The sequence below is a fragment of the Lepidochelys kempii genome, chromosome 3 (genome assembly GCF_965140265.1).
Source record: "Lepidochelys kempii isolate rLepKem1 chromosome 3, rLepKem1.hap2, whole genome shotgun sequence".
NCBI lineage: Eukaryota > Metazoa > Chordata > Testudines > Cheloniidae > Lepidochelys > Lepidochelys kempii.
The window spans coordinates 67,174,467-67,200,674 of record NC_133258.1 but is presented as its reverse complement, the minus strand read 5'-3'; the positions used below and the strand labels follow the sequence as shown (position 1 = coordinate 67,200,674).

At 46.1% G+C, this 26,208-nt stretch overlaps 2 protein-coding genes across 4 annotated transcripts in view; one reads left to right on the top strand and one right to left on the bottom strand.

Annotated features, from left to right (window-relative positions):
• Nucleotides 1-2,079: 2,079 nt before the first annotated feature.
• SMIM8 (small integral membrane protein 8) lies at nt 2,080-8,569 on the bottom strand. Of its 3 annotated transcripts, none has more exons than XM_073336622.1 (3): nt 8,153-8,569; nt 5,793-5,950; nt 2,080-2,451 (listed from the first exon to the last, which is right to left on the bottom strand). In XM_073336622.1, exons 2-3 carry the CDS (start codon nt 5,925-5,927, stop codon nt 2,293-2,295), a joined length of 294 nt encoding a protein of 97 aa, XP_073192723.1. In that variant the 5' UTR covers nt 5,928-5,950; nt 8,153-8,569; the 3' UTR covers nt 2,080-2,292. The 3 variants fall into 3 exon arrangements, with proteins under 3 accessions (XP_073192723.1, XP_073192724.1, XP_073192722.1); XM_073336623.1 differs by lacking the exon at nt 8,153-8,569 and adding an exon at nt 7,996-8,097; XM_073336621.1 differs by lacking the exon at nt 8,153-8,569 and adding an exon at nt 7,760-7,974.
• Nucleotides 7,411-26,208, top strand: part of GJB7 (gap junction protein beta 7) — a 45,582-nt gene continuing 26,784 nt past the window's right edge. The window contains exon 1 of the mRNA XM_073336620.1: nt 7,411-7,554. The gene's annotated coding sequence lies outside the window, so the exon portion shown is untranslated. The remainder of the gene's footprint in view (nt 7,555-26,208) is intronic.

Sequence of the window (26,208 nt, the reverse complement as noted above, 5' to 3'; positions counted from 1 at the left end):
CCCCAGGCCTTGGAGCAGGGACTTGAAAATTGGAAGAGGATGGTCTTTGTGTTGGGAACATGCTTTTTGCTGTCACTGAAAATCCACCCACATTTGGCCAAGTTATATGAGTCTTTGAGAAATCAGTTTCCACATGCTCAGTAGAGACTTCTTAGATTTTCATAACTAAATATCCCGAAGATTCTCTCTGCACTGTGCATGCTTCAACCCAGGGCTGAGCAGGGCTTTTCCAGCTGTGACAGCTCTGGGCTGTGACAGGTCCAGGTCAGGGCAGCTGGACTGACAGCAGACAGCTTGTCATTCATTTGCTCTCGCTGACCCTTTTGCTGGGTCCACGCAGGGTGAAGGAACAAGCTACTGATTCAAATGCAGAGGGGACCATATCCAGAGCGGGGAAGACAGGTAAGGGGAGTAGACTGGGATAAGGAGCCTGCATGGAGAGGTAGAGGGGATACTTGAACTGGAGGCTGGCAGAAGATAGGACAACTAGGCACTGCGATGTGGGAGATGACTGACTGGCTGGGCAAGAAGACTGAGAAGGGGGACTGTGACTGGATGGCAAGGAGCTTGGGAGACAGGGAGGGAAATAGGTGAGGACTGGGAGCTAGGAGGGAGAGACTGAGATCAGATGAGGAGCCAGAGGAGACTGGGACTGGCTAGGCAAGGAGACTGGAACTGATAACTAGTAGGGCAAGGGACAGGGAAAAGGAGCTGAGATGGTAGAGGAGCCAGATCTAGTGAGGAGCCAGAGTGCAGGGGGAGAACTGGGAGTGGGAGGGGTTGGGACAGGATTCTGGAGGGGCAAGACCAGGACAAAATGTTTTAGGAGTGGAAACTGGGACTGGCTAGGTGAGAATGGGACTGGGACAAGGAGCCAGGGGAGGGGAAGAGACAGGACTGGGACAGGTTGAAGTGGATGGGGCATAAAGGGTCATTCTTAAGGGAATGAGCAGAAGACTGTGTGATCACTAGAGCTTGGAATGAAACACAAAATTCTTGTGTTTCACAATTCCTTTTCTGTCAACAAGTATCAGTGAAACCCACTAGAAAAGTATGTACACCATTCCCCTCTAGTGCGAGTCTATTCAGAGGATGACAACCTACCATTAGCTCACATGACAGAGTCATGTGAAGTGGCTATAAAGTTTCCAACCCTGCTGATGACTCATACGGGTGTCAATATGACACCACATGATAGAATTTCTATAGAGTTTTATCAGTTGGCTTAGTTAAAAACATAGGAAATGAGACAAAAAAACTATGTTAAAAGAAAATTATTAAGGTTGCAAAGTCAAGCACTCAAAAGTTAGGAAGTGGAAAGAGATAGGTGTTCTATAGAAAAAATAGTACATGATCACCTAATTAAAGATTGGATTATAATACAGATACACAAGGAGGCTGAATTAAGGTTCAACAGGCAACCTTAACTCTAGCATTTCCTAACTTGTGAATGCTTGACTTTTTTACCTTAATATTCTTGTAAACTTGTTTTGTGTGTGTGTAATTATTTCAGAAACTGTAGAACTTGTAAATTTTATTAATATAAAAATAGATTAACTACATTTTAAATACAGAAAATACCCTCACCATTTTAGAATCTCCTGTGTTTTAGACTACCCTGATTCCAGTGACTAACAAGAAATTGATGGCACATATTTTCCAATGAAGGTATATGTAGTTTTTAAACCAAATTTAGAAATAAAACCAATCACTCAAATGAACAGAAAAGGATGTCTTAACAAAGGATTTATATAAGAGAGTAAATTAGCATTTTGAATGGTTGTTTTAGATCAGTATTTACAGACTTCTGGACTTTAAAAAAATTATTAGATGTTTTGTCTTTTTAAAAAATATCTTTAGTTGCAAATGCAATATTAAAAATGCAGATTTTGCAGCTCAAACTACCATTTCCCACAGACAATGTGCCTTGAATTTTAAAACTGCTTTCCTTCTTGCCAAAGCAGACCATAAAAAGATGAATTAAACTATCACGAAGATTTCTGAAGTCACTTATCACTATAGTCTCCAGCTCACAATTATTTCTTTTATCTATACACTGTAATGATCAACTCAGACAACTGTTCTTAACACTTTATTACTTTGTATCTCTTCTGTAAAGTTTATAGGTACAGGCATGGCATTGTAAAATGGAATGGAAATTGGATTAAATTTTACAAACATCATTCCAAGAATTGCATAGAAAAGTTAGCAGATACCTAATTTAACATTAACAATTCAGATGCCTACATTGCCAATTACTCCTCTCTCTTTCTCTGTTATTAAGCAGCTTCTTTAATCCCACTTGGAAGTCTTCCTCCTCATATACCTGGCTCCTTCACTGTCAACAGCTTCATAGAGGTCCTTTTTATTCTCTTGTGTTGCATGTAAATAACCAATGTAGGCCACACACAGGGTAATTGTTATGAGTCCAAAAGCCATAACAGGTTTGTTCTGTCAAAAGAAATTAATTTGCACTTTTAGTCAGCTATTTTGGTTTTTTGATCCATCATGTACATCAGGCTCTTTACTCTTGGCATGCCAAGTGACCAGGGGCCCTCTCTGACATCTCTTTATGACATAACACCACTGCCACTTTTGAGACCTATGCAAGCAGTTGACACAAATTGACACAATATTGGTGACTACCATCTAGGCCATTTGCTTTCAGAAAGGAGGAAGAGGATAATGTTCTTCAAGGATAAAAATATTTTCTATGAAACAATCATGAAGTTAAAAAAAAAGCTACCCTCTCCCCTTTTTAGAGACCATGTGTGGCAACATCCAATGTTCTGAGCCTCCACAGGTCATAATATTGTTTCACGGATTGGCCAGAAGCAGAGTTCCTAAAGGTGATAAGAGTTTTCTGCAACACATTCAATCTAGATTTACTACTGGGGCAATACACTGTGCTCCTGTCAAAATAATTTTATTTCTCCTAAAATGGATTTACAAATTATTGTCACAAAACCTACTTTTATTAAATGGGTCAAATTCTGCCTTTTAATTTTGTGCAGTCTTACTAATGTCTCTGGGTTATGCAGATGTAAAACAGAATTTCACCTACTTAGTTACAAAAATGGATATTGTAACAAAAATATTAGTTGGCATATTCAACCTGTAGGCTTTGCTGGAGCCCTAGGCATAACTAGCAGTGTGAACGGAAGGCTGTGACCCAAAGTAGGCCTTGGCAGTAATAGTAACACACCATGTATTGGCTGACCAAGTAAGTTAGTTCCTGACCAGAGAGGATTGTACAAAAACACACAGAGTTCTCAAATAAGAACGTAAACAAATCCCCAAGAGATTATACAGGAACACACGGACCCCTTATAAAATAAGGATGGGATGGCAGGATAATGGATGAGGATGTTTTGTTTGAACTAGCAGATACAAGGTGTAAGGATGGGAATTAACAATATCTGGAGTGTAATATGTAACTTGTCTGTATCAATGTATAAAAGGAGAAGTCATAGGAGGGGCATCTTTGTATCAGCCGAGGGGACAGTATCCTGTTATGCTGACTGAGCCTGTACGTTGTCACGGGCACACGTCTTAGTGTCCCTATGAGCCATTGGACAAAGCACCAGTACTGTGTTTTGCTGACCAAAAACCCGGCAGAGTACCTTCGCCACCAAACTGAGCCTGTGGTCTTTCTTTATGAATAACATCGAGGTCTGCTGAATTAGCATGCTGCACTCTCTGCACGTGCAGCTAACACTGGAGCTCCAAGATCAGCCGCACGAGCAGCATTATCAACACTCCGCAGTATTAGCACCGCACCCAAGTTAGTATCATATGTAAAAGAATGTTTAAAGTAATTTGCCACATTACCCTCCCACATCAGATCATTTAATAAAACGGCATTAAAAATAGTAAGCAAACATCTCTGGGCTATTTTTCCCACCATAGTTAGTTTTTCAATTTACTTTGCAATTATTTATAATTAAACAATTATTAAGTTAAAAATCATCCATAAAAAGTGGTAACTGGTTTCAACATTCTGCAGAGAGTGGTGAAGTAGGCGAGCACAGCAGATCTTAAAAGCTAAAAGGTCCCTCAAGTTCGTGGCACTTAAATGGAAAAAACCCTTACTTTTTAAAAACAAACATTTGTCCTTTCATCTTAAAAACTTTAAAAAATATTTAAATCCTCTTTTTTACCCTTTTAAATATGAAGAGAGGCTCCCTGTAACTAATGCATGAAATCATAAAACTCTGCAGACTCATGGGAGTCCCTTGCATCCGATGAAGTGAGCTGTAGCTCACGAAAGCTTATGCTCAAATAAATTGGTTAGTCTCTAAGATGCCACAAGTACTCCTTTCCTCTCATTAGATTACTCCTGGGGGAATTCTGCGCCCTGTGTGGGGTGCAGAATTCATACTGTTTGCAGATTTCTTGGCACCCCTGCAGAAAAATGGCGGAGCAAAGAAATCTGTGGGGAACACACGCCTCTTCTACAGCAGCCCAGGCGTGTCTGCTGGAAGCAGCCAGCAGCAGAGAGCAGATCACCCCAGGGTGAGGAGGGAGGCTGGGCTTGTGTGCCTCCATGGAGAGATGTTGGGGGGGGGGGGGAAGGACTCGATGCCTGCCTGATTGCAAATGAGTGAGAGAAACTCACTCTGTGCCTCTTGTTGCATCCTGGGCTTAGAGGCGTAAGGCTGTGTGAAGCAGGCTCTGTCCCTGAGGCAGAGCAGAAATGTAACAACTAAATAGGCAGGCTGCTAATGTTCCCATTGTTAGTTAATTGTTCCCATTCCTAGGGCATATCTTCACTGGCAACATTAAAGAGCTGCCCCGGCACCAGTGCTGGGAGAGAGCTCTCCCAGTGCTGAAAAAAACCCACCTCCAGGAGGGGAATGGCTCCCAGGGCTAGTGCACTGCCAACACTCCCACTTTACAGCACTGAAACTTCCAGCACTCAGGGGATTTCTTCACACCACTGAGCGAGAAAGTTGCAGCGCTGTAAAGTGCCAGTATAGACAAACGCTTAGGCAATTAAGGCTCCTTTACCTTGCCAGAGTGGTATAAAGGAGCCTTTTTGTAAATGACAGTAACGGGATGCTCAGCTAGGAAGGTTTATGGACTTTCTCGCTTTTTTTCCTGTGCCAGAGAGGCACAATGGGGTTAGATTACAGCTCAGGATCTATTTTACCTATCCATTTAAAAAAAAATGCAGGACAATGATTAGCAAAACTGTATGACTATCACGTGTGAAAGTCTGGGCAATTTAAAGTGACAGCCTACTTTACAGAACACCAAACACCAAAATAAAAGTAATGTAATTTAAATGAAAATCTAGGATTATAACTGGAATGCAGGGTCTTGGTTACCAAGTATTTGTAACTTAACTTTCATGTGTTTAGGAAATGCTGAACAGTTTTTGTGATTTTTTTCCTCTATGGTAGTTTAAACAAATTACCAAAATAAGTGAAACTGGTGTGATTGTATTGCATTATTTGGACAAATAAAATATGCAGAATTTTGGAATTTCTGGTGCAGAATTTTGGATTTTTTTTTTTTGGTGCAGAATTTTGGATTTTTTGGTGCAGAATTCCCCCAGGAGTATTAGATGCCAGAACAGTCTACCAATAGATGGGGGAAAACAGAAACTGACTACACACAAAGTGATGTCAAATATGCAAAGTAATCAAACTGGGAAAATGTGAAAACTATTTTTCAGTTATAATATTCTTAGGTGGTACTTATCACACTAGTGGCTTAAATGTGTTTTTTAAAAAAATATATCTCAAAAATGCATCTTTAAACATATTGTCTCTGAAGGAGCCTCTTACAGGTTTAATGAAAAGCTCTGGATTCACAGCTCGGAACAGGGTGGTTGTACGGACACCCCTGAGTCCTGGAATTCGACTGTCTTTCTCTTTGGGTGCTTCTTTTTTAATGTTTGGGGGCTCAGGTGCTGAGGACATCTTGATTAATGATGAATTGTTACCTAAAGATAAAATAAAAAAATAAATGACATTTTTAAATACTTATTTTTGAATAAAATGAATTATAGTTCATGTTTCATAGACCAACGTTTTCCCAGCATTATGTTCTCCTTTGCTCATGCCAAGTACTGCCTCTGGTACTTCACAATTATGCCACTCATACTTGGATAACTGGTTGTTATCGATCCCAACGCTGGTGTGCCTTCATGTGGTGATTCCCAACACTACCCCGCAAACTGTAAGAGTTTCATTTGAGGGCCATTGAGTTTTTGATCCCTAATGGGATGCTACTCATCATCTTATTCGGTGTGGATACTGTACTCTCAAATGGGCCCACCCTGGGCTGTTTCAAACCCTTGTCTCGTTTTCATACTGAAAGTGCATGTCACACCTCGAACTCCTAAGAGATCACTAAATATGATCAAAACAAGTCAGTTAATTTTGCTTAAATAGTTCTCACAGGTCCCAGAATCCTCAGCAAGCAACTCCATTTTAGGCCATGTCTACACCACAGGTGCCACAGCAGCACAGCCGTGGCACTGTAGCTATCCTGCTATAGCACCATAGTGTAGAGGCTTCCTACCCTGAGAGAAAGGGTTTTTCTATAAATGTAGGTAATCCACCTCTTGGAGCAGCAGTAACGAGGTTAATGGAAAAATTATTTTGTCAACAGAGCCGCATGTACAGAAGGGATTAGGCTAGCTTAACTGAGGTGCTCATGGGTATGAATTTTTTCACACCCAAGTGATGTACCTAGGTTGAACTAAATTTTGTGTGTAAGCCAGTCCCTGGCCTCTCTCAGAGCTGACTGTGGTTCAGGACCTTGCAGCTTTGGACCATGAATAGTCCCATTAATTTAAATGGGCCTGATCCGGCAAGGTGGTGAGTGACATCCTCAGCTCCCATAGACTTCAATGACATCTAAAGGTATTTAGTACCCCACATGGTACTAGTGCCATGTCAAAACCACAAATGTAAGGATGGGTATGATCACACCCATAACGGGTAATTCTTCATCACTTTGAGGCACAGGGTTGTGTTTTGTTTTAAACCCAGCTCGAATATTTTAAAACCAATTGAATTGAGAACCCTTGTAGCAATTTCTGAACAGGATCATGAACGACAAGATTCAGAACTGCCCCAAACCTCGCTAATTTGAGGAAGGGGATGGAAACACCCACACTAGGGAAGGCCTTTAATAAATTGCACAGACAAGTCATTTCCCTTGGCCCCTGCCCCAGAGGAGAGTGGGCACAGGTACTGGGACGAGGGGTGCGGGGAGTGCTGCAGCACCCCCTGACTTGAAGTGGTTGCCATTATACACAGGCTTTACAGTCTGGTTCAATGGCTCTCAGCACCCCCCACTCTACAAATTGTTCCAGCCCCCCTGAGAGCGAGCCGGCCGGGCCCGGGAGAATTTTGCAAACATCCACTGGACTTTTGAAAATACTCGCCCCGGGGCTGGGCCCTGCGGCCCGGGGCTGGGCCCTGCGGCGCGGGGCAGCCGGTGTCCGCCCTGCTGGTGCGTCTCGGATGCCCCAACAGGTCCGAGCAGAGTCCCGCACTACTAGAAAGCGTGGCTCTTAATTGGGGGGGGGCACCTGAGGTAAGTGCTGGGGGAGCGGGGGCAAAGGCGGTGAATGCGCTAAACACTGGCACAGAGGCGGCGGGTTCAGGGGTCGGGGCGGTGGCTGTTGCAGGCCCGGCCGATCCCCGCAGCGCAGTTGGCCGGGTGAGGGGGGAGAGGGGCGCCCGGGGCGGCGGGTCCCACCCTTGGCTCCCCGCAGCGCGGCCGCCCGCCCCGCTCTCACCTCGGCGCCGCCCCAGAGGCAGAGCCCGGCCCGGCCCGGCCCCGCAGAGGCCGCCGCAGCCGAGGAGCCTCCGGCCACTCAGAGCCTGGCGCCGCCCCTCGGCCTCGGGCAGCGCTGCCCAGCCGGCGCCGCTGGGGTCCCGCCTTTCCCCCGCCCCTCGGCTCGGGGGCCCAGCCCGGCCGGAGCCAGGAGACCAGGGCCCCGGCCCCGGCCCCGGCGGGTCGCGCGGCCCGTACCCTGCCCCGGCGGCGGTCACGTCACGTGTCTTCCTTCCGCCTCCATTACACCAGCCAGCCCGCCCGCCCTGCCCGGGGCTGCGGGGTCCCGCCCTGCGCTCAGCCTCCCGCGGGAGCGATCAACCCGAGCCGCCTGCCCGGGGCCGCAGGGACTCACCCCTTAGGCCGTTCCCTGCTCCTTTGCCGGGCAAGGGTGTCGCGCCTGCCTTGGTCAGCCTCCCTTTTCAGACTCCATCCTCCATCAGCTCACAGGGCGTTTGGCCTGGTGAACTCCGGCCGGCCTCCGCTCCAGCCATCGCACACAGCCCTTCCGTCTGCTGGTGTGTCCGCTTTGTGCAGGGCAGAGAGGCAGCAGCCTGTCCGGACCCTGGTGCTCGAGTGGTTCGGGGCTCTCCCGGCTAGGGTGACCAGCTGTCCCGATTTGATAGGGACAGTGCCGATATTGGGGCTTTTTTCTTATATAGACACCTATTACCCACCCCGTCCTGATTGTTCACACTTGCTATCTGGTCACTCTACTCCCTGCTGGGGTCTGGGCTCAATTCCTGGTCAGCGAAGACTTTCCCTTTGCCACCCCCTCTGGAGGAAGCGTAGGGACGGTTCTGTGCAGCAACACCGGGGATAAGTGGGCAGCTCCAGGGGTAGCCAGGTGGGCTGGGTCTGCCTCCAGGAGGGTTATGTCACTCGCTTCTCTTTTGTTTTGCCCTGGACTGCAGGGTGCTGTGCTGTCAGGTGCCAGTGACCCTCGAGCTGGCAGTGTCTAGCATTATCTTAGCCAGCCACCGTAGTGCAGTTGGTAGCACAGCAGTCTCCCCCTCTAACAGTCCTGAGCTTGACCCTCAGAGAACGTGCAGTGGCTGTTTTGGAGGGTGACCACTCCCATGTTCTGGAATCCTGCACATTCCGGCACCTCTGGGAATGGCAGGGCCTGCGCCTGCCAGCGTGACCCATTCCCTGCCAGCGTGACCTGAGATGTACGGTGTGTGTGAGATCATGCCACACGGGACATCATTTTCAAGAGTGCACTGCCTTGCCCGCACTGTTCTGACCTTGCCCGCACTGTTCTGACGCTGCAGACATGCAGCGTGTCTGAGGTCATGTGGGTGGGGAGCAGAGCAGTGCACTGTTCAAAATGGCATCTCCTATGGCAAGGGTTCTCAAACTTCATGGCACCACGACCCCCGTCTGACAACAAAAATTACGACACAACCCCAGGAGGGGGAGACAAAGCCTGAACCTGCCTGTGCCCTGCTGTCCCAGCTGTGGGGGCCAAGCCTCCTCTCCTGCCTCCCCCCGGCAGGGGGACTGTAATCTGAACCCTGCCACCAGGGCTGAAGGCCTCAGGCTATGCCCTGGGTGCTGGGGCTCAGGCTTCAGCTTCAGCTCTGGGTCCCAGAAAGTCTGAAGCCAGCCCTGGCAACCCCATTAAAATGGGGTCACCACCCCCTTTGGGATCCCGACCCACAGTTTGAGAACCATGGCTGTCGTATCTGATACCAGACAAAGAAACATCTGGTTTTGTCCCACTATCGGATGGGGGACAAACCAGCCAAAAAGAGGACTGTCCAGTACAGAGGCGTTTTGGAACACTTTTTATAGTGGGAGTGCTGGAAGCCAGCTAACAAAACTGTAACCATGTGTGTTCAAAAGCAATGTGGAAAAGTGCAATTCCCACTCATATCACACGGATGCAGCACAGCTCCGGGATTCTCAAGAATCACGAAATAGGCAAAAAGAAAAGGAGGACTTGTGGCACCTTAGAGACTAACAAATTTATTTGAGCATAAGCTTTCGTGAGCTACAGCTCACTTCATCAGATGCATGCCGTGGAAAATACAGTGGGGAGATTTATATACATAGAGAACATGAAACAATGGGTGTTACCATACACACTATAAGGAGAGTGATCAGGTAAGGTGAGCTATTACCAGCAGGAGAGTGGGGGAAAAAAACCTTTTGTAGTGATAATCAAGGTGGGCCATTTCCAGCAGTTGACAAGCACATGTGAGGAACAGTGGGGGGGAGGGAATAGTTTTACTTTGTGTAATGACACATCCACTCCCAGTCTTTATTCAAGCCTAAGTTAATTGTATACAGTTTGCAAATCAATTCCAATTCAGTAGTCTCTCGTTGGAGTCTGTTTTTTAAGTTTTTTTGTTGAAGAATTGCCACTTTTAGGTCTGTAATCCAGTGACCAAAGAGACTGAAGTGTTCTCCGTCTGGTTTTTGAATGTTATAATTCTTGACGTCTGATTTGTGTCCATTTATTCTTTTACGTAGAGACTGTCCAGTTTGGCCAATGTACATGGCCGAGGGGCATTGCTGGCACATGATGGCATATATCATATTGGTAGATGTGCAGGTGAACGAGCCTCTGATAGTGTGGCTGATGTGATTAGGCCCTAAGATGGTGTCCCCTGAATAGATATGTGGACACAGTTGGCAACAGGCTTTGTTGCAAGGGTAGGTTCCTGGGTTAGTGGTTCTGTTGTGTGGTGTGTGGTTGCTGGTGAGTATTTGCTTCAAGTTGGGGGGCTGTCTGTAAGCGAGGACTGGCCTGTCTCCCAAGATCTGTGAGAGTGATGGGTCGTCCTTCAGGATAAGTTGTAGATCCTTGATGATGCGTTGGAGAGGTTTTAGTTGGGGACTTTGAAGGTGATGGCTAGTGGTGTTCTGTTATTTTCTTTGTTGGGCCTGTCCAACAGGTGACTTCTGGGTACTCTTGTAGGTGACTTCTGGGTACTCTTCTGGCTCTGTCAGTCTGTTTCTTCACTTCAGCAGGTGGGTATTGTAGTTGTAAGAATGCTTAATAGAGACCTTGTAGGTGTTTGTCTCTGTCTGAGGGGTTGGAGCAAATGTGGTTGTATCATAGAGCTTGACTGTAGACAATGGATCGTGTGGTGTGGTCTGGATGAAAGCAGGAGGCATGAAGGTAGGAATAGCGGTCAGTAGGTTTCCGGTATAGGGTGGTGTTTATGTGACCATCGCTTATTAGCACCGTAGTGTCCAGGAAGTGGATCTCTTGTGTGGTCTGGTCCAGGCTGAGGTTGATGGTGGGATGGAAATTGTTGAAATCATGGTGGAATTCCTCAAGGGCTTCTTTTCCATGGGTCCAGATGATGAAGATGTCATCAATGTAGCGCAAGTAGAGATGGGTCATTAGGGGACGAGAGCTGAGGAAGCGTTGTTCTAAGTCAGCCATAAAAATGTTGGCATACTCTGGGGCCATGCGGGTACCCATAGCAGTGCCGCTGATCATAGAATCATAGAATCATTTGAAGGTATACATTGTCCCCAAATGTGAAATAGTTATGGGTGAGGACAAAGTCACAAAGTTCAGCCACCAGGTTTGCCGTGACATTATCGGGGATACTGTTCCTGATGGCTTGTAGTCCATCTTTGTGTGGAATGTTGGTGTAGAGGGCTTCTGTTCCTCACACGTTCTTGTCAACTGCTGGAAATGGCCCACCTTGATTATCACTACAAAAGGTTCCCCCGCCCCTCCACCCCCCCGCTCTCCTGCTGGTAATAGCTCACCTTACCTGATCACTCTCCTTACAGTCTATATGGTAACACCCATTGTTTCATGTTCTCTGTGTATATAAATCTCCCCACTGTATTTTCCACAGCATGCATCCGATGAAGTGAGCTGTAGCTCACGAAAGCTTATGCTCAAATAAATTTGTTAGTCTCTAAGGTGCTACAAGTACTCCTTCTCTTTTTGCGGATACAGACTAACACGGCTGTTACTCTGAAATAGTTAGAGTGACCATATTTCCCAAAGGAAAAACCGCGTGGAGCTAGGCTGGCCCAAGCCACTCATCCGAGCCCCCTGTCCCTGCTTGGGGCTGGCATTGCTGCTCGCCCAAGTCCTGCCTGCCTCGTGCCCGAGCTCTGCCTCCCCTCCTGCGTGGGGCTGGCATTGCTGCTCCTCCCCCCATGTTCCTCTGCACCTCACCTTTTTGCCAAAAGTGGGCATTTGTCCCATTTGCTCTTGCCAACTGATCAAGAACTGGGATATATGGTCAGCTTAGAAATAATGCTAGCTTCGTTCCGACAGCACCATCAAACTTTTCACAGTGAAACCTGGGGGTGCTGCCGCTGCCCCCCTAGTTTCTGTGCCGGTATAAAACCAGACAAGTGGCCTCCCTAGCCTTTCACCATACTTCTTCTGGCACCCTGTCCCCTGTGGTAGCTGGACTGCAGGCTCAGAAGTGCCAACTCTCACGAATTTACCACGAGAGACACAATTTCTAAGTAAAATTAAGCCTCACTCATGAACTCATGATAAAGCTCTCAAATGTCATGGGGTGGTTTTCAGCTGCATCTGAAAAAAAACATACTCACATTTGGGAGTTCTATCCTGAGATTATGAGTGAAGCTTAATTTCACTTAGAAATCGCTATCAGCCCTGTGAGGAGAGGCTCTCACTGTCACCCTGGACAGCTGGGACTCCTGCTGTCACCCCTGTGTGTCTCAGCTCCCACTATCAGCCCCAGGCAGCTGCTCTCCTGCCAGCCTGGGAAGTGGGAGAGGGGACCCTACTGCAGCCCCCCAAGCCTGGGGAGGGTGAAGAACCCTAAGTGGAGCAGAGGCTGGGAGGGTTGAACTATGGCCTCTGGGCTGCAGGGGGGCTGAAGTGAGGATGGTGGGGGCTGATGGGGTGGGGGACTTTTTGGTAGTGGGTTCTGAGCAGATGGGGTGAGTGCTGGGAAGGTGAACTGAGGACAGTGGGGGACAATGGGGTAAGGGGGCTGAACTGATGGGGTGGTGATGATGGGGGTTAGGGACTGAACAGAGGGAGGGGCTAAACTGAGGGGAATTGGGTGGGGACAGTACTGATGGGAGACTCGGGGACAGGATTAATTGCTGGGTAGGAGATGGGCAGATGTGGGGGTGAGAGCTCCTGCAGCAGGGGACAAAATCTCCTTACCCAGTACATGTGGGAGAGTAGACAACACTAATTGTCATATGCACACACACTGGGGGGTGGGCGGCGGGGGGAGGATTTTTCAAAAATCAAGAGACTGACCTAAAAAACACAGTACAATCTTTTTTAGAAATCTCATGATTTTGGGGGCCAATCTCATGATTTTTGATCTCTTGATGCTGGGAATACTGCAGACGTTCTTCTTTTTGCGTTTCACCTCACAAGGGCCCACATGTCTGAGCAGCCACCCAAGCGAAGCACATGGCTCCTTCCTGATGGTCTAGTGATGAGTATTTGGCACTTTCACAGCTGTGGCCTGGTTTCTTTTCCCAGGCAGGGAAACCTCGTGCCTTGGTTCCTTTTCCAGGGCTCATTGGTGGAGGTTTGTTGCATCATGTGGCAGATGTTTTTAATGTAGTATATTCTAGTTTCTTGTTCTCTGATCACATATAGGAAAAACCTTCTTCACCCCTCACTGTTTTACCCCCCATTACAACGATGGCATCCAGCTCTCTTCAGCTCCTGGCCAAACCATAAATGCACTGAACATGTTTCTTTTCTGAAGTACCAAATCTGTCCGGACTAGACTGATGCACCAGAAGGAACTGGGCTGGACGCTGTATGGCACGATGATGTGTGTGAAGAGTTGGATGTGAACTGACTCTGCTCTCCCTTCCCCCACTGAATGCTACATTATCTTGTTCTCATTTAGGCCTACAACCTCTGAGGTACCAAAAAACAATCCAGGACGTCTGGGTTGGTCCTGAGCCCATAACGGCTGGCAGTGTGTACTGAACACCATTACAGATTTCCCAGTATAGCTACCTCAAAAAAGTGACAATCTTGGGAAAACCTGATCGGTGTCATTTGGGCCCGAATACTGTGTCTTTCCAACTCATTCCTACAAGGAACCCCCCAGCATGTTTATCAGAGCTCCGGGCAATTCTTAAAAATTATTAATTCCATATGTGTGTCAGGACCATTAGGCCTGGTCTACACTATGAGTTTATGTCGGATTTAGCAGCGTTACATTGAATTAACCCTGCACCCGTCCATATAACGAAGCCATTTTTTTTGACACAAAGGGCTCTTAAAACCGATTTCTGTACTCCTCCCCAACGAGGGGATTAGCGCTGAAATTGACATCGCCGTTTCGAATCGAGGTTAGTGTGGACGCAATTCGAAGGTATTGGCCTCCTGGAGCTATCCCACAGTGCACATTGTGACCACTCTGGACAGCACTCTGAACTCGGATGCATTGGCCAGGTGTACAGGAAAAGCCCCGGGAACTTTTGAATCTCATTTCCTGTTTGGCCAGGCGAGCTCATCAGTGCAGGTAACCATGCAGTCCCAGAATCGAAAAAGAGCTCCAGCATGGACCAAACGGGAGGTACTGAATCTGATCGCTGTATGGGGAGAGGAATCAGTGCTATCAGAACTACTTTCCAAAAGACGAAATGCCAAAACATTTCAAAAAATCTCCGAGGCCATGAGGGACAGAGGCTGCAGCAGGGATGCAGCACAGTGCCATGTGAAACTTAAGGAGCTCAGACAACCATACCAGAAAACCAAAGAATCAAACAGATGCTCCGGGACACAGCCCCAGACATGCCGCTTCTACGCTGAGCTGCATGTAATTCTAGGGGGGGCCGCCACCACTACCCCCCCCGTCCATGGACTCCGATGATGGGGTACTCTCCACCATGACTGAGGATTTTGCGGATGAGGAAGATGAGGAGGAGGAGGAGGACGAGCTTGAGGAGAGCACACAGCACACCGTTCTCCCCGACAGCCAGGATCTTTTTATCACCCTGACTGAAATACCCTCCCAACCCAACCAAGCCAGAGAAGGGACCTCTGGTGAGTGTACCTTTTTAAAATATAATACACACTATAAAAGCAAGCGTTTTTTAATGATTAAGTAGCCCTGAGGACTTGGGATGCATTCGTGGCCAGTACAGCTACTGGAAAAGTCTGTTACCGGGTCTGGGAATGGAGAAGAAATCCTCCAGGGACATCTCCGTGAAGCTCTCCTGGAGGTACTCTAAAAGCCTTTGCAGAAGGTTTCTGGGGAGAGCAGCCTTATTCCATCCTCCATGGTAGGACACTTTACCACGCCATGCTAGTAGCAAGTAATCTGGTATCACTGCATGACAAAGCCTGGCAGCATCATCCGTTGCTTTATGTTTTCAAGCAACAGCCGTTCTTTATCTCTCTGTGTTATCCTCAGGAGAGTGATATTGTTCACGGTAACCTGGTTGAAATAGGGGAATTTAATGAAGAGGACATTCAGAGGTGGCCGTTCCTGCTGGTCTGTTTGCCTGTGGCTGAAAAGAAATCCTCCCCGCAGTTAGCCACGCGGTGGGACGAGGGAGGGCGGCATTGGCACTGAGCTGATCGCGTTTGGCTAGCAGGGATCTTCCCTGATACCAGCCACGTGGTGGGGGGAGGGGTAAAGCAATCATCCCAGAGAATTGGGGAGGGGGGGTTAGTTTGGTTTCTGCTGCTGCACGTTCACAGGAAAACTGCAGCACTAAATGGCCAACTCAATGTGCTTTGCTTGGTATGGGAGAGACAGGCGCTGCTGTTATGAAGGTTGCAGAAGCCGAAAGACTATGGCTTACCATGGCCACCTGCAAGCCGAATTCTGTTGCCCGGCACTGTGTGTGTGATCTCTAAAACCAAAGCCGCAGGCACTCAATATAGGATGCAAAATGCGACCTTGTACCAAAATCACATGTGCTATGTAATGTGAATAGTGCTGTTCACCGTGAAAGAGTGTAGCCATTGTTCTGTAAAATGTATCTTTTTAAATACTTCACTCCCTTTTTTTTCCTCCAGCAGCTGCAAATGTTTCAAGCCTCCCCCCTCCATCCCAAAGGCTATCTCAGATAAGGCGGCGAAAAAAATGCATGCGCGATGAAATGTTCTCTGAGCTCATGTAGTCGTCCGGCACTGACAGAGCTGTGTGGAGGGACACAATAGCAGGAAAGTGGAGGAAAGTGGCCAATGAACGTGAGGAGAGGTGGCGGCAGGAAGATCAGAGGAGGCATGAGGCAATGCTGGGGCTACTGTGGGATCAAACGGACATGCTCTGGCATCTGGTGGAGGTTCATGAATGGCAGCAGGATCACAGACTGCCGCTGCAGCCCCTGTTTAACCGCCCTTCTTCGTCCCTAAGTTCCATAGCCTCCTCACTCAGACACTGAAGAAAACGGGTGTGGAGGCTCCAGGCACCCAACCACTCCACCCCAGTGGACAGCCCAAGCAACAGAAGGCTGTCATTCAAGAAGTTTTAAAGTGGCCTTTTCCTTCCCTTATACCCTTCTCCCACACCCCACCTGGGCTACCTTGTGAGTTATCTCCCTATTTTTATAATCAATTAATAAAGAATACATGTTTTTTAAACGATAGTGACTTTATTTCCTTTGCAAGCAAGCTGTGATTGAAGGGGGGAGCGCAGGAGGCTTACAGGGAATTTAGAGGCAACCAAGGGGGTGGGTTTTCATCAAGGAGAAACAAACAGAAGTGTCACACAGTACCCTGGCCAGTCATGAAACTGGTTTTCAAAGCTTCTCTGATGCGCAGCACTTCCTACTGTGCTCTTCTAACTGCCCTGGTGTCTGGCTGCGTGTATTCAGTGGCCAGGTGATTTGCCTCAACCTCCCACCCCGCCATAAACATCTCCCCCTTACTCTCACAGATATTGTGGAGCACACAGCAAGCAGCAATAACAATGGGAATATTGGTTTTGCTGAGGTCTGACCGAGTCAGTAAACTGTGTCAGCAACCCTTTAAACGTCCAAATGCACACCCTACCACCATTCTGTACTTACTCAGCCTATAGTTGAACAGCTCCTGACTACTGTCCAGGATGCCTGTGTACGGCTTCATGAGCCAGGGCATTAAGGGGTAGGCTGGGTCCCCAAGGATAACTATTGGCATTTCAACATCCCCAACAGTTATTTTCTGGTCTGGGAAGTAAATCCCTTCCTGCAGCCATTTAAACAGACCAGAGTTCCTGAAGAAGCGAGCGTCATGAACCTTTCCTGGCCATCCCACACTGACGTTGGTGAAACGTCCCTTGTGATCCACCAGTGCTTGCAGCACCATTGAAAATTACCCCTTGCGGTTTATGTACTGGCTGCCCTGGTGCTCCGGTCCCAAGATAGGGATATGCATTCCGTCTATAGCCCCACCACAGTTAGGGAATCCCATTGCAGAAAAGCCATCCACTATGACCTGCACATTTCCCAGAGTCACTACCTTTGATAGCAGCAGCTCAATGATTGTGTTGGCTACTTGCATCACAGCAACCCCCACAGTAGATTTGCCCACTCCAAATTGATTACCGACTGACCGGTAGCTGTCTGACATTGCAAGCTTCCAGAGGGCTATCGCCACTGACTTGTGAACTGTGAGAGCTGCTCTCATCTTGGTATTCTTGCGCTTTAGGCAGGGGAAAGCAAGTCACAAAGTTCCATGAAAGTGCCCTTACGCATGCGAAAGTTTCGGAGCCACTGGGAATCATCCCAAACCTGCAACACTATGTGGTCCCACCACTCTGTGCTTGTTTCCCGGGCCCAAAATCGGTGTCCCACGTCATGAGTCTGCCCCAGTAACACCATGATCTCCAAATTGCTGGGGAACCGCGGTTTTAGAGAAACCTGTGTTCATGTCCTCATCACCGCGCTACCGTCGCCTCCTTGCCTGATTTCTCAGGTGCTGGTTCTGCATAAACTGCACGACAATGCGAGAGGTGTTTATAATGGTCATTACTGCTGCAGTGAGCTGAATGGGCTCCATGCTTGCTGTGCTATGGCATCTGCTCGGGCAATCCAGGGAAAAGGGTGTGAAATGATTGTCTGTCGTTGCTCTGACGGAGGGAGGGGCAACTGACAACATGGCTTACAGGGTTGGCTTCCAAGGAATTAAAATCAATAAAGGGGGTGGCTTTGCATCAAGGAGAAACAGAATGGCCCCCTCAAGGATAGAACTCAGAACCCTGGGTTTAGCAGGCTGTTGATTTCACGGACGGAGGGAGGAGAAAATGAATACAAAACAAATCTGGTCTATTTCTTGTTTTGATCCACTTCATCTATCTTTATACATCTTGCTGGCAGCAGACTGTTCAGTACGACTGCTGGCCATCGTCATCTCCTGGGTGCTCAGCAGAAGACGGTGTAGTATGACTGCTGGCCATCGTCGTGTCCTGGCTGCTCATTAAAAGACGGTGCAGCAGGACTTAATCGCCATGAGATGAAACTTCAAAGGGTAATGACCTGGCTGAGTCACTCCCATGTTTGCCCAGGTGCCCCGACCTCATTGAGGCTTCTTCTGAGCCAGCTATGGAGTTGCTTCCTCAAAGCCACTTCCAGCCCTACTCAAACAGTCTCTCTGTCTCTCACCTTAAGGCAGTCAGTCTCTCCCTCCAGGGCTGGGCGAGCAGGGCAGTTGTCCTGGATGCCAGTGCCCACGAGGTGCTGTACCACCATGCCAGACACATTTTTTTCTCTTCCAGTTGGCCAGCAACAGAGAGGGCAAAAACTTTTCCCACCCTGACCAGCAAGATGGCTAGGGCCCCTCCAGTCTCCCTCCTTCAGACAGGAGTCCCCCTGTTGCTGGACTGAGGTTCACTTACTCAGCAGATGGATCTAATAAATATTAAGGCAAAACACTCAGAGCAGTGATCAATTATTCACAAGTGGGAAACTTACCAGGATGATCTCATCACAGTTGCCTCCAGCACCAGACAGTAGGGCTTCAACCTCCCTTTGTTAAACAAACTTATTTATAACTTTGTTATCTTTTTTTATACATATGTATTAGCCTCTCATTTCCATATTAATGCACCTACCCCATCAGTACAAGCTTAATGTTAATTTAAACCGGTCTTCTCTAGTTTTCTGATTACTTTATCTTTTCTTGTTCTCACAAACATGATTACTCTACAGTTTCGTACATGTGTGCAACACTAAATATGAATACTCTGCAATTTGTTACAGATACACAGTTTTACACTGTTAAATGTTATCAGAACAGACTCTAAATCCACAGCAGGCTTCTGTCAGGCCTAACTATGCTTCCCCACCTTGAAGCCATAGAATCCTTTCTAAGGCTTCATCAGAGCCTGTATTTCATATACATCCCTTCTCTTTCCCAATTGCCTAACCAAGCTCCTAACCTTCCAAATCAATGCAATTAACACCACTACTGGTATGGCTTGCACAATTACAAAGTCCATTGATATCATGCATATCCATGGATGGTCCCCAATATTATATATTATCTCCTGCCATTGGCCATTTCCCAGTGTATCTATGTTGCTTTGAATATTTCGACTCTCCTGACTTAAGGTCAACAAATGCTCTGGTCATCTACTCATTCAGGTCTGCACATTTAAATGCAATGGTTGTCTGACTCAGCTTAACTGTACCACAGAGTCTAGGGCAGCACCAATCAGACGGACATCAGCTGATACACTGTGGATCTCATGCTGGGGAATTAGAAAAATTACCTTGTCCCCTATTCGGATAACCTTTCTTGGAACTAAGCAGAACGTTGTCCCGTCATAACAACATGTTTGTCCCATATTAGAAGCGTCCAACCCAAGAGGTTACACAATATTTGCCTTCTCCAGCCTTTGCAACCTTGGCTTGACCTTGTCCCCATTGCCTCAGCCATACTGTGCAATTTTGGGTTTCTTCATCCAAGGTGAACCCACATGCTGGCAATGCACTTTGCACAATGACATAACCAGGTACCATGTCTCTTGGAACAACATGAGGTATCTAGGGCTTTCCAGACTCCCCAACCCTTCCTTATCAGTATGTGAGGATGAGTGACATATTCCTTTAAGATGTAATTTGCCATGGTAAGTTCCAATGTACCTATGGACTGGACACTACACACTCAATGCCTCACTTCGTCCCGTGATCACTGGTACTGCTAGTACCATAGAAAGCACCTTTTCTCAGCATAATAGACCCGTGAGTAGCACCTAACCCTGCACCAATCCACTCCTTTTATTTTTGTCCATTGTTCTAGCATCTTATTTGTTATGGACCCAGGCACTTTCCCACCTTGAATTTCCTTTAGCCCTACTTGTAGCTCCTCTATTAGGAAGCTGCCATACCATGAACAGGTAATTGTCTTTGATGCATTAGGCTGGTTCATGATTTCATTGATTGCTGCTTCCACGTCCCTAAACAGCTGTCCTATTATCCTAGCATCCTGAACATCCTTTAAATCCTCCTGTAAGTCCTCATTCTGTTGTTTGTTTAACTTTGTTAACAGGTTTCTGAACTCTTCTTTTCTGGTTTTCCTCCCACAGCATTGTGATATCCGTATGATTCCTTGCTGAAGTTCCCAGTGCCCCAACTCCTAATACTGTTCATATATCTCTTCTCACTCTTTCCCTTCTCAGGCCACCAAATTTCCTCCAATTCCACCCTGTACATTGACTATCCAAAATTCTGCACCACTTTTGCTATCATTTGCATATAGAAGTGTACATATTTTGCAGGACAAAGCTGCTGTGGTAATGTAAAATTGGTTAAATTCAATACTACAGGTATCATTTGGTACTGTACATTATACATAATCTGATGTTCTCAATTTATCACTAGTCCATTATCAAGTCTCTCTTTGGTTTCTGAGCATGGTTCATCATCTTGCTTTAATTCTGGAGTAGGAGGTATTGTTACTCTAATATGTTCAGGAGTGGTGATGGTAATCTGCCAGTCCTTAATCACATTTGGAGAGAAGGTCAAAGTCTCAGTCACTTTCCTGGAATGGTAGATGGACTCAAGGGCGGTAGTTTGATGATCTGCTAAAGTCACTGTAATATTTCTCTCATTTCTTAACTGGCATGCTATAAATGGTTAGGTTAGCCATTCCCATCCCATTTAAACACACCAACACCTCTAGGTCCCCAGTCCCAGTCCCTGCTCCTGAGAGTTGCTTGTATTCCCCCTCACCTTGACTGCATTCCAGTCTGTACCAGGACACTAGGTTTTCTTGCATGATTACCCAAGAACCATACGGATAGGGTGGCATTCTCCCCCTCATGCACTGTCACTGCCGTGTTCCTTTGTTGTATCCCGAATTCCACGGATCCTGATCAGCACATGAAAGAGAAAACAAATATTCTCGCTTCCCTCTTTTTACATTAGCAGATTCACTTCTGTGCTTCCTTCTGTATGGGTTCAGCAACCCTTGAATCATCACTCCTTTTTCATGAACCAGGTATACTGATGGACTAGCCTTGCCCATTATATGGCAGTGGTCCTCTCAACTGGCTTTTGGAAAGGGCTTTTCAGCTGAAACATCCTGCACAAGTACCTGGTCTCTCATTTCATTCTCCTTGCCAGAAGCTTGGCTATCAAAATATCTTTTCATTTTTCTTTAGGCTTCCCCTAAATTAAGCAGCTCACGTTTTAGCTTTCTATTTCAGATTTGAATATGTTTTTCACAGGTGAGAACTTTTTTTTTTCCTGGGCTCTGTTAACTGCTGCATTTTAGCAACATTTTGTTTTACTTCTGCTTTGCTTTCTTTATTCTTTTCTGAGTCTCAGCCGACTTAGATATCAGTATCTCTGCTGTTATACCGAAACTGTTCTTCTGACAGGAAACATTAGCTGCTGTATTAGTCATATTTTCTTATTGAACTTACTAGGTATTTCCCCCCTTGTATTTTTGCGAATACAGACTAACACGGCTGCTACTTTGAAACACTGGTGTGTGATGTCTTCTGCCTATATTCTAGGTGTTAAAGAACTAGACACCCCATTATCAAGCAAAACTTGCTTACAAATGCCTTCAATAACTGAGGACACATTAGGGCACCCCCACTCATCCAAAGTAATGTGGGTAAGAATCCTGGTGAGTAGAAGGAGGCTCAGTATCCATAGTGGGGGAAGGAGGAAGCAGTTCTAGCCAGCAAACCACTCCCGGTTTCTGAGGTCATCTCCTGAAGACTCTGCACCTCCTCCTCCAGTTCCTCATTACACCTCATTACACAAAAGAGAATCCATGGATTATTAGTGATTGGAGAATAAGCAAAAAAAGTCATTCTGTAGGGGGCTCCTTAGGTTTCTGTTTCACAGCACCGACCGTGGTGATCACTCTGTCAGACCCAAATAAAATTCAGATAATCTCTGAACACAGGAATTATCACTGTCCCTGACCTCTGTGGAATACGCAGTCAAACCCCAGAGCCAACTCCCTCCTGAAAAATTCTCTCCCAATTCCCTCTAGTCCGATCACAAAATTCAACCTGCTTCCTGGTTTTCATAAGCCACTTTAACACCCTTTAGGTCACCTTTTACATGTTATTTTTAACGCAGCCCCCAAGAATTGAAGGAGTATGGAATATTCCCATTATGGAAAATTAAGAGGCTGCATTGACATTTTGTGTTTTTTAAATAGAAAGGTATTTTATATATATCCAGTCTTTTGTCAATTAATCCTTCTGTTGGTTGAAATTTCTGATGAGAATCGAAGCCCTGAGGGGAAGCCCTAGCCCCAGGGGTCGGTCCTGGGGCCGGTTTTGTTCAATATCTTCATAAATGATCTGGAGGATGGTGTGGATTGCACTCTCAGCAAATTTGCGGATGATACTAAACTAGGAGGAGTGGTAGATACGCTGGAGGGCAGGGATAGGATACAGAGGGACCTAGACAAATTGGAGGATTGGGCCAAAAGAAATCTGATGAGGTTCAATAAGGATAAGTGCAGGGTCCTGCACTTAGGACGGAAGAACCCAATGCACAGCTACAGACTAGGGACCTAATGGCTAGGCAGCAGTTCTGCAGAAAAGGACCTAGGGGTGACAATGGACAAGAAACTGGATATGAGTCAGCAGTGTGCCCTTGTTGCCAAGAAGGCCAATGGCATTTTGGGATGTATAAGTAGGGGCATAGCGAGCAGATCGAGGGACGTGATCGTCCCCCTCTCTTTGACATTGGTGAGGCCTCATCTGGAGTACTGTGTCCAGTTTTGGGCCCCACACTACAAGAAGGATGTGGATAAATTGGAGAGAGTCCAGCGAAGGGCAACAGAAATGATTAGGGGTCTGGAACACATGACTTATGAGGAGAGGCTGAGGGAACTGGGATTGTTTAGTCTGCAGAAGAGAAGAATGAGGGGGGATTTGATAGCTGCTTTCAACTACCTGAGAGGTGGTTCCAGACAGGGTGGTTCTAGACTATTTTCAGTGGTAGAAGAGGACAGGACAAGGAGTAATGGTCTCAAGTTGCAGTGCGGGAGGTTTAGGTTAGATATTAGGAAAAACTTTTTCACTAGGAGGGTGGTGAAACACTGGAATGCGTTACCTAGGGAGGTGGTGGAATCTCCTTCCTTAGAAGTTTTTAAGGTCAGGCTTGACAAAGCCCTGGCTGGGATAATTTAATTGGGGATTGGTCCTGCTTTGAGCAGGGGGTTGGACTAGATGACCTCCTGAGGTCCCTTCCAACCCTGATATTCTATGATTCTATGATTCTATGAACAGACAAACCTGACATCCCAGAGGGTTGAGGTTTAGATTCAATTAATACTGCTAATCATAGACACTCGTGGATTCGAGCCAAATCAAAAACCGAGACAGTATAAAGCCCAGCTACAGTGATATGCACCTTGAGAACCTGTGCTTGGCATTCCACTTTCAAAATTAGATGAAAATATTTGGGAGGAGTAGGCACCTTGAAAAATCTTTTTTCCTTGGAGATGAAAAACTGTGAGAGAAGTGAAATATATATTAATTCATGAAACATAATAAAGCACTGGTACAAACACAACCCTCACAAGACCCTTCCCTGTCTCTCCTGCACCCCAAAAGGAAATGTAAAACATTTGAGACTTATGCAGGAATAAGGAAGTCTCCCTGGTGCGCTCTCTTTCTCACACACACCTGCCTCCTCCCCGCAATACTTTGATTTTGACTTTCTCTTTCTTTTTTATTCTGTTGTTCTTTCTTTTTTTGTACACTGTTTTCCATTTGCAATAACCAGGCCTCAAGGCATTAGGAAACTGGATGACGCGAGAGTTTTGAACAATGGGCTACTTGTTTATTCAAACATAGAAAACCAAATGAAAAACATTCCAGATTTTTCCAGCGGGTGTGTAAGTATACTTGAGGCTACATGGATTAGTGGCAGTTATCTTTGAATTCTAAAAAGAATGTAAAGAAAAACACAAAGGTGCCCAAGTGTGCAGATTCCTGGGGTCTGAACATCCCTACAACATCAACAGTGATCGCACACACACACACATCTGCAAGCACAGTTAGGCCCAAGAAATTCAGTTTTATTAAGTTTGGATTAAACCGCCATATTTCTGGCATTTGGATCTGAATTCTGGTTCTTGGGCCCATCTCTAAAACCAATGGATGTGTTTAAATCACAGTCACATTATTCTTTGGTTTTCTCTGTCCTATTTGTAAATGGGGCAAATGATTAATAACATTGTGTAAAATCACTATCTTTATTTTTTTCTTGTCCTTTACTTTTGTATAATAACAATGCTCAAACGTCTGCTTTCTTCTAAATGTCAGTATGTGTGATACCATTGGTCAGCTTGTTCACTGTGAAACCTACGTGTAAATTTTGTCCATACAAATTGAGTTATCCATTGCTATTTGCAAATATCACAGAGTGAGGAAAATAAAGGGAAAGAGCTCAGTGGTACATCTGTGGTTTGTGTCAATATTTAACTCACAATATACCATCTGTTAAGCTGGTAGCTTGTTTTGGCAGCATGGGCTGGGCAGCTGGTTTTGTGTTGAATCCAAAGAGCAGTAAAGAAAGAATCAGTATTGAATGAAGGTTACTACTATTATTGCACTTAATTTTTGTCTCTTTATATAACTAATGAAGAAAGCTTCTGCAAAATACTTGCACAAACCGTGGTATTTTTGAGAGGTTTCAGATGGGTAGCCTTGTTAGTCTGTATCAGCAAAAACAATGAGGAGTCCTTGTGGCACCTTAGAAACTAACAAATTTATCTGGGCATGAGCTTTCGTGGGCTATAACTCACTTCATCAGAAGCATGGAGTGAAAAATACAGTGGGCAGGTATAAATATACAGCACATGAAAAGATGGGAGTTGCTTTACCAAGTCGGGGGTCAGTGCTAATGAGGCCAATTCAATTAGGGTGGATGAAGGCCATTCCCAGCAGTTGACAAGATGGTGTGAGTATCAACAGAGGGAAAATTATTTTTTGTAGTGACCCAGCCACTCCCAGTCTTTATTCAGACTACATCCACCCTGATTGAATTGGCCTCGTTAGCACTACAAAAAAGTAATTTTCACATTTGTTGATATTCACCCCTTCTGCATTGCAGGGACGTTTTCACTAGGTTCTGTTGTTGTTACAAAATGAACCATTAAAGTCATTTGTTCCGTATGGCTGATGTCAGGTGTGCAGTCCAGAATAACAAAGTAATATCTTGCTGACTTCAGATCTGCCACAGTCTTCCATTTGACTTTTGTTGCCAGTAACTGTATGATCTCATTTTGAAATGTTTTTCCAAGTGTGTACATTTCTTGGGTGGTGACTATTCTTAGTTGCTCCTGGAGTACAGCATCAAACTTAGCCATCAGCTCCACAATTTTAAGGACGTTTCCAATGTTTGGCACATACAGATGATCTGAAGTGCCACGCAGTGCTAGGTTTTGGGTAGCAAGCATTCTCACAATGGCAATAAGCCTTTTCAGAACATTTTGCCAGTAAAGAGACTCTGATGCAATCTTCTCTTGATGCTGATCATCTATGGTGGCCTTTAACCTTAGTCTCTTCTCAAGCTCTTTCTACCTATGGAATGCTCTTTGGTGATTTGCTGCCTTCTCATGGCATGCCAGATTTCTAGCCAAACTTTTCCAGTCCTCTGTTCCTGTAGAACCCAATATGGCTGGAACGTTAGACTGGAAGAGTTTGCAACAAAAACAGTAAGCAGCATTCTGGGTTTTTGAGTACATAAGCCATGGCCTCTCCACTTTGTCACCATTGGGGATTTCACGCCAGTAATGTGTTGGATGGAAACTTCTATTTTCATTGTCTTTGGGGAACATGAAGTTTTTCACTTGCTGTGGCCTACGCAGTACAAGGAAGTCCCTCAGGCTACTGCTCAAGAGGGTCCACAGTCCTGGATCATCTAGACTTAAGGAACTAAACTCAGCAGCAGCTGTTTCTTGCGCCTCCACCACACTTTTCTCTGATCTACACTTTTCTTCAGGAATGTGCATGGTTACATCCATTTGAGATGGAGATATGGGTGCTGCAGCAG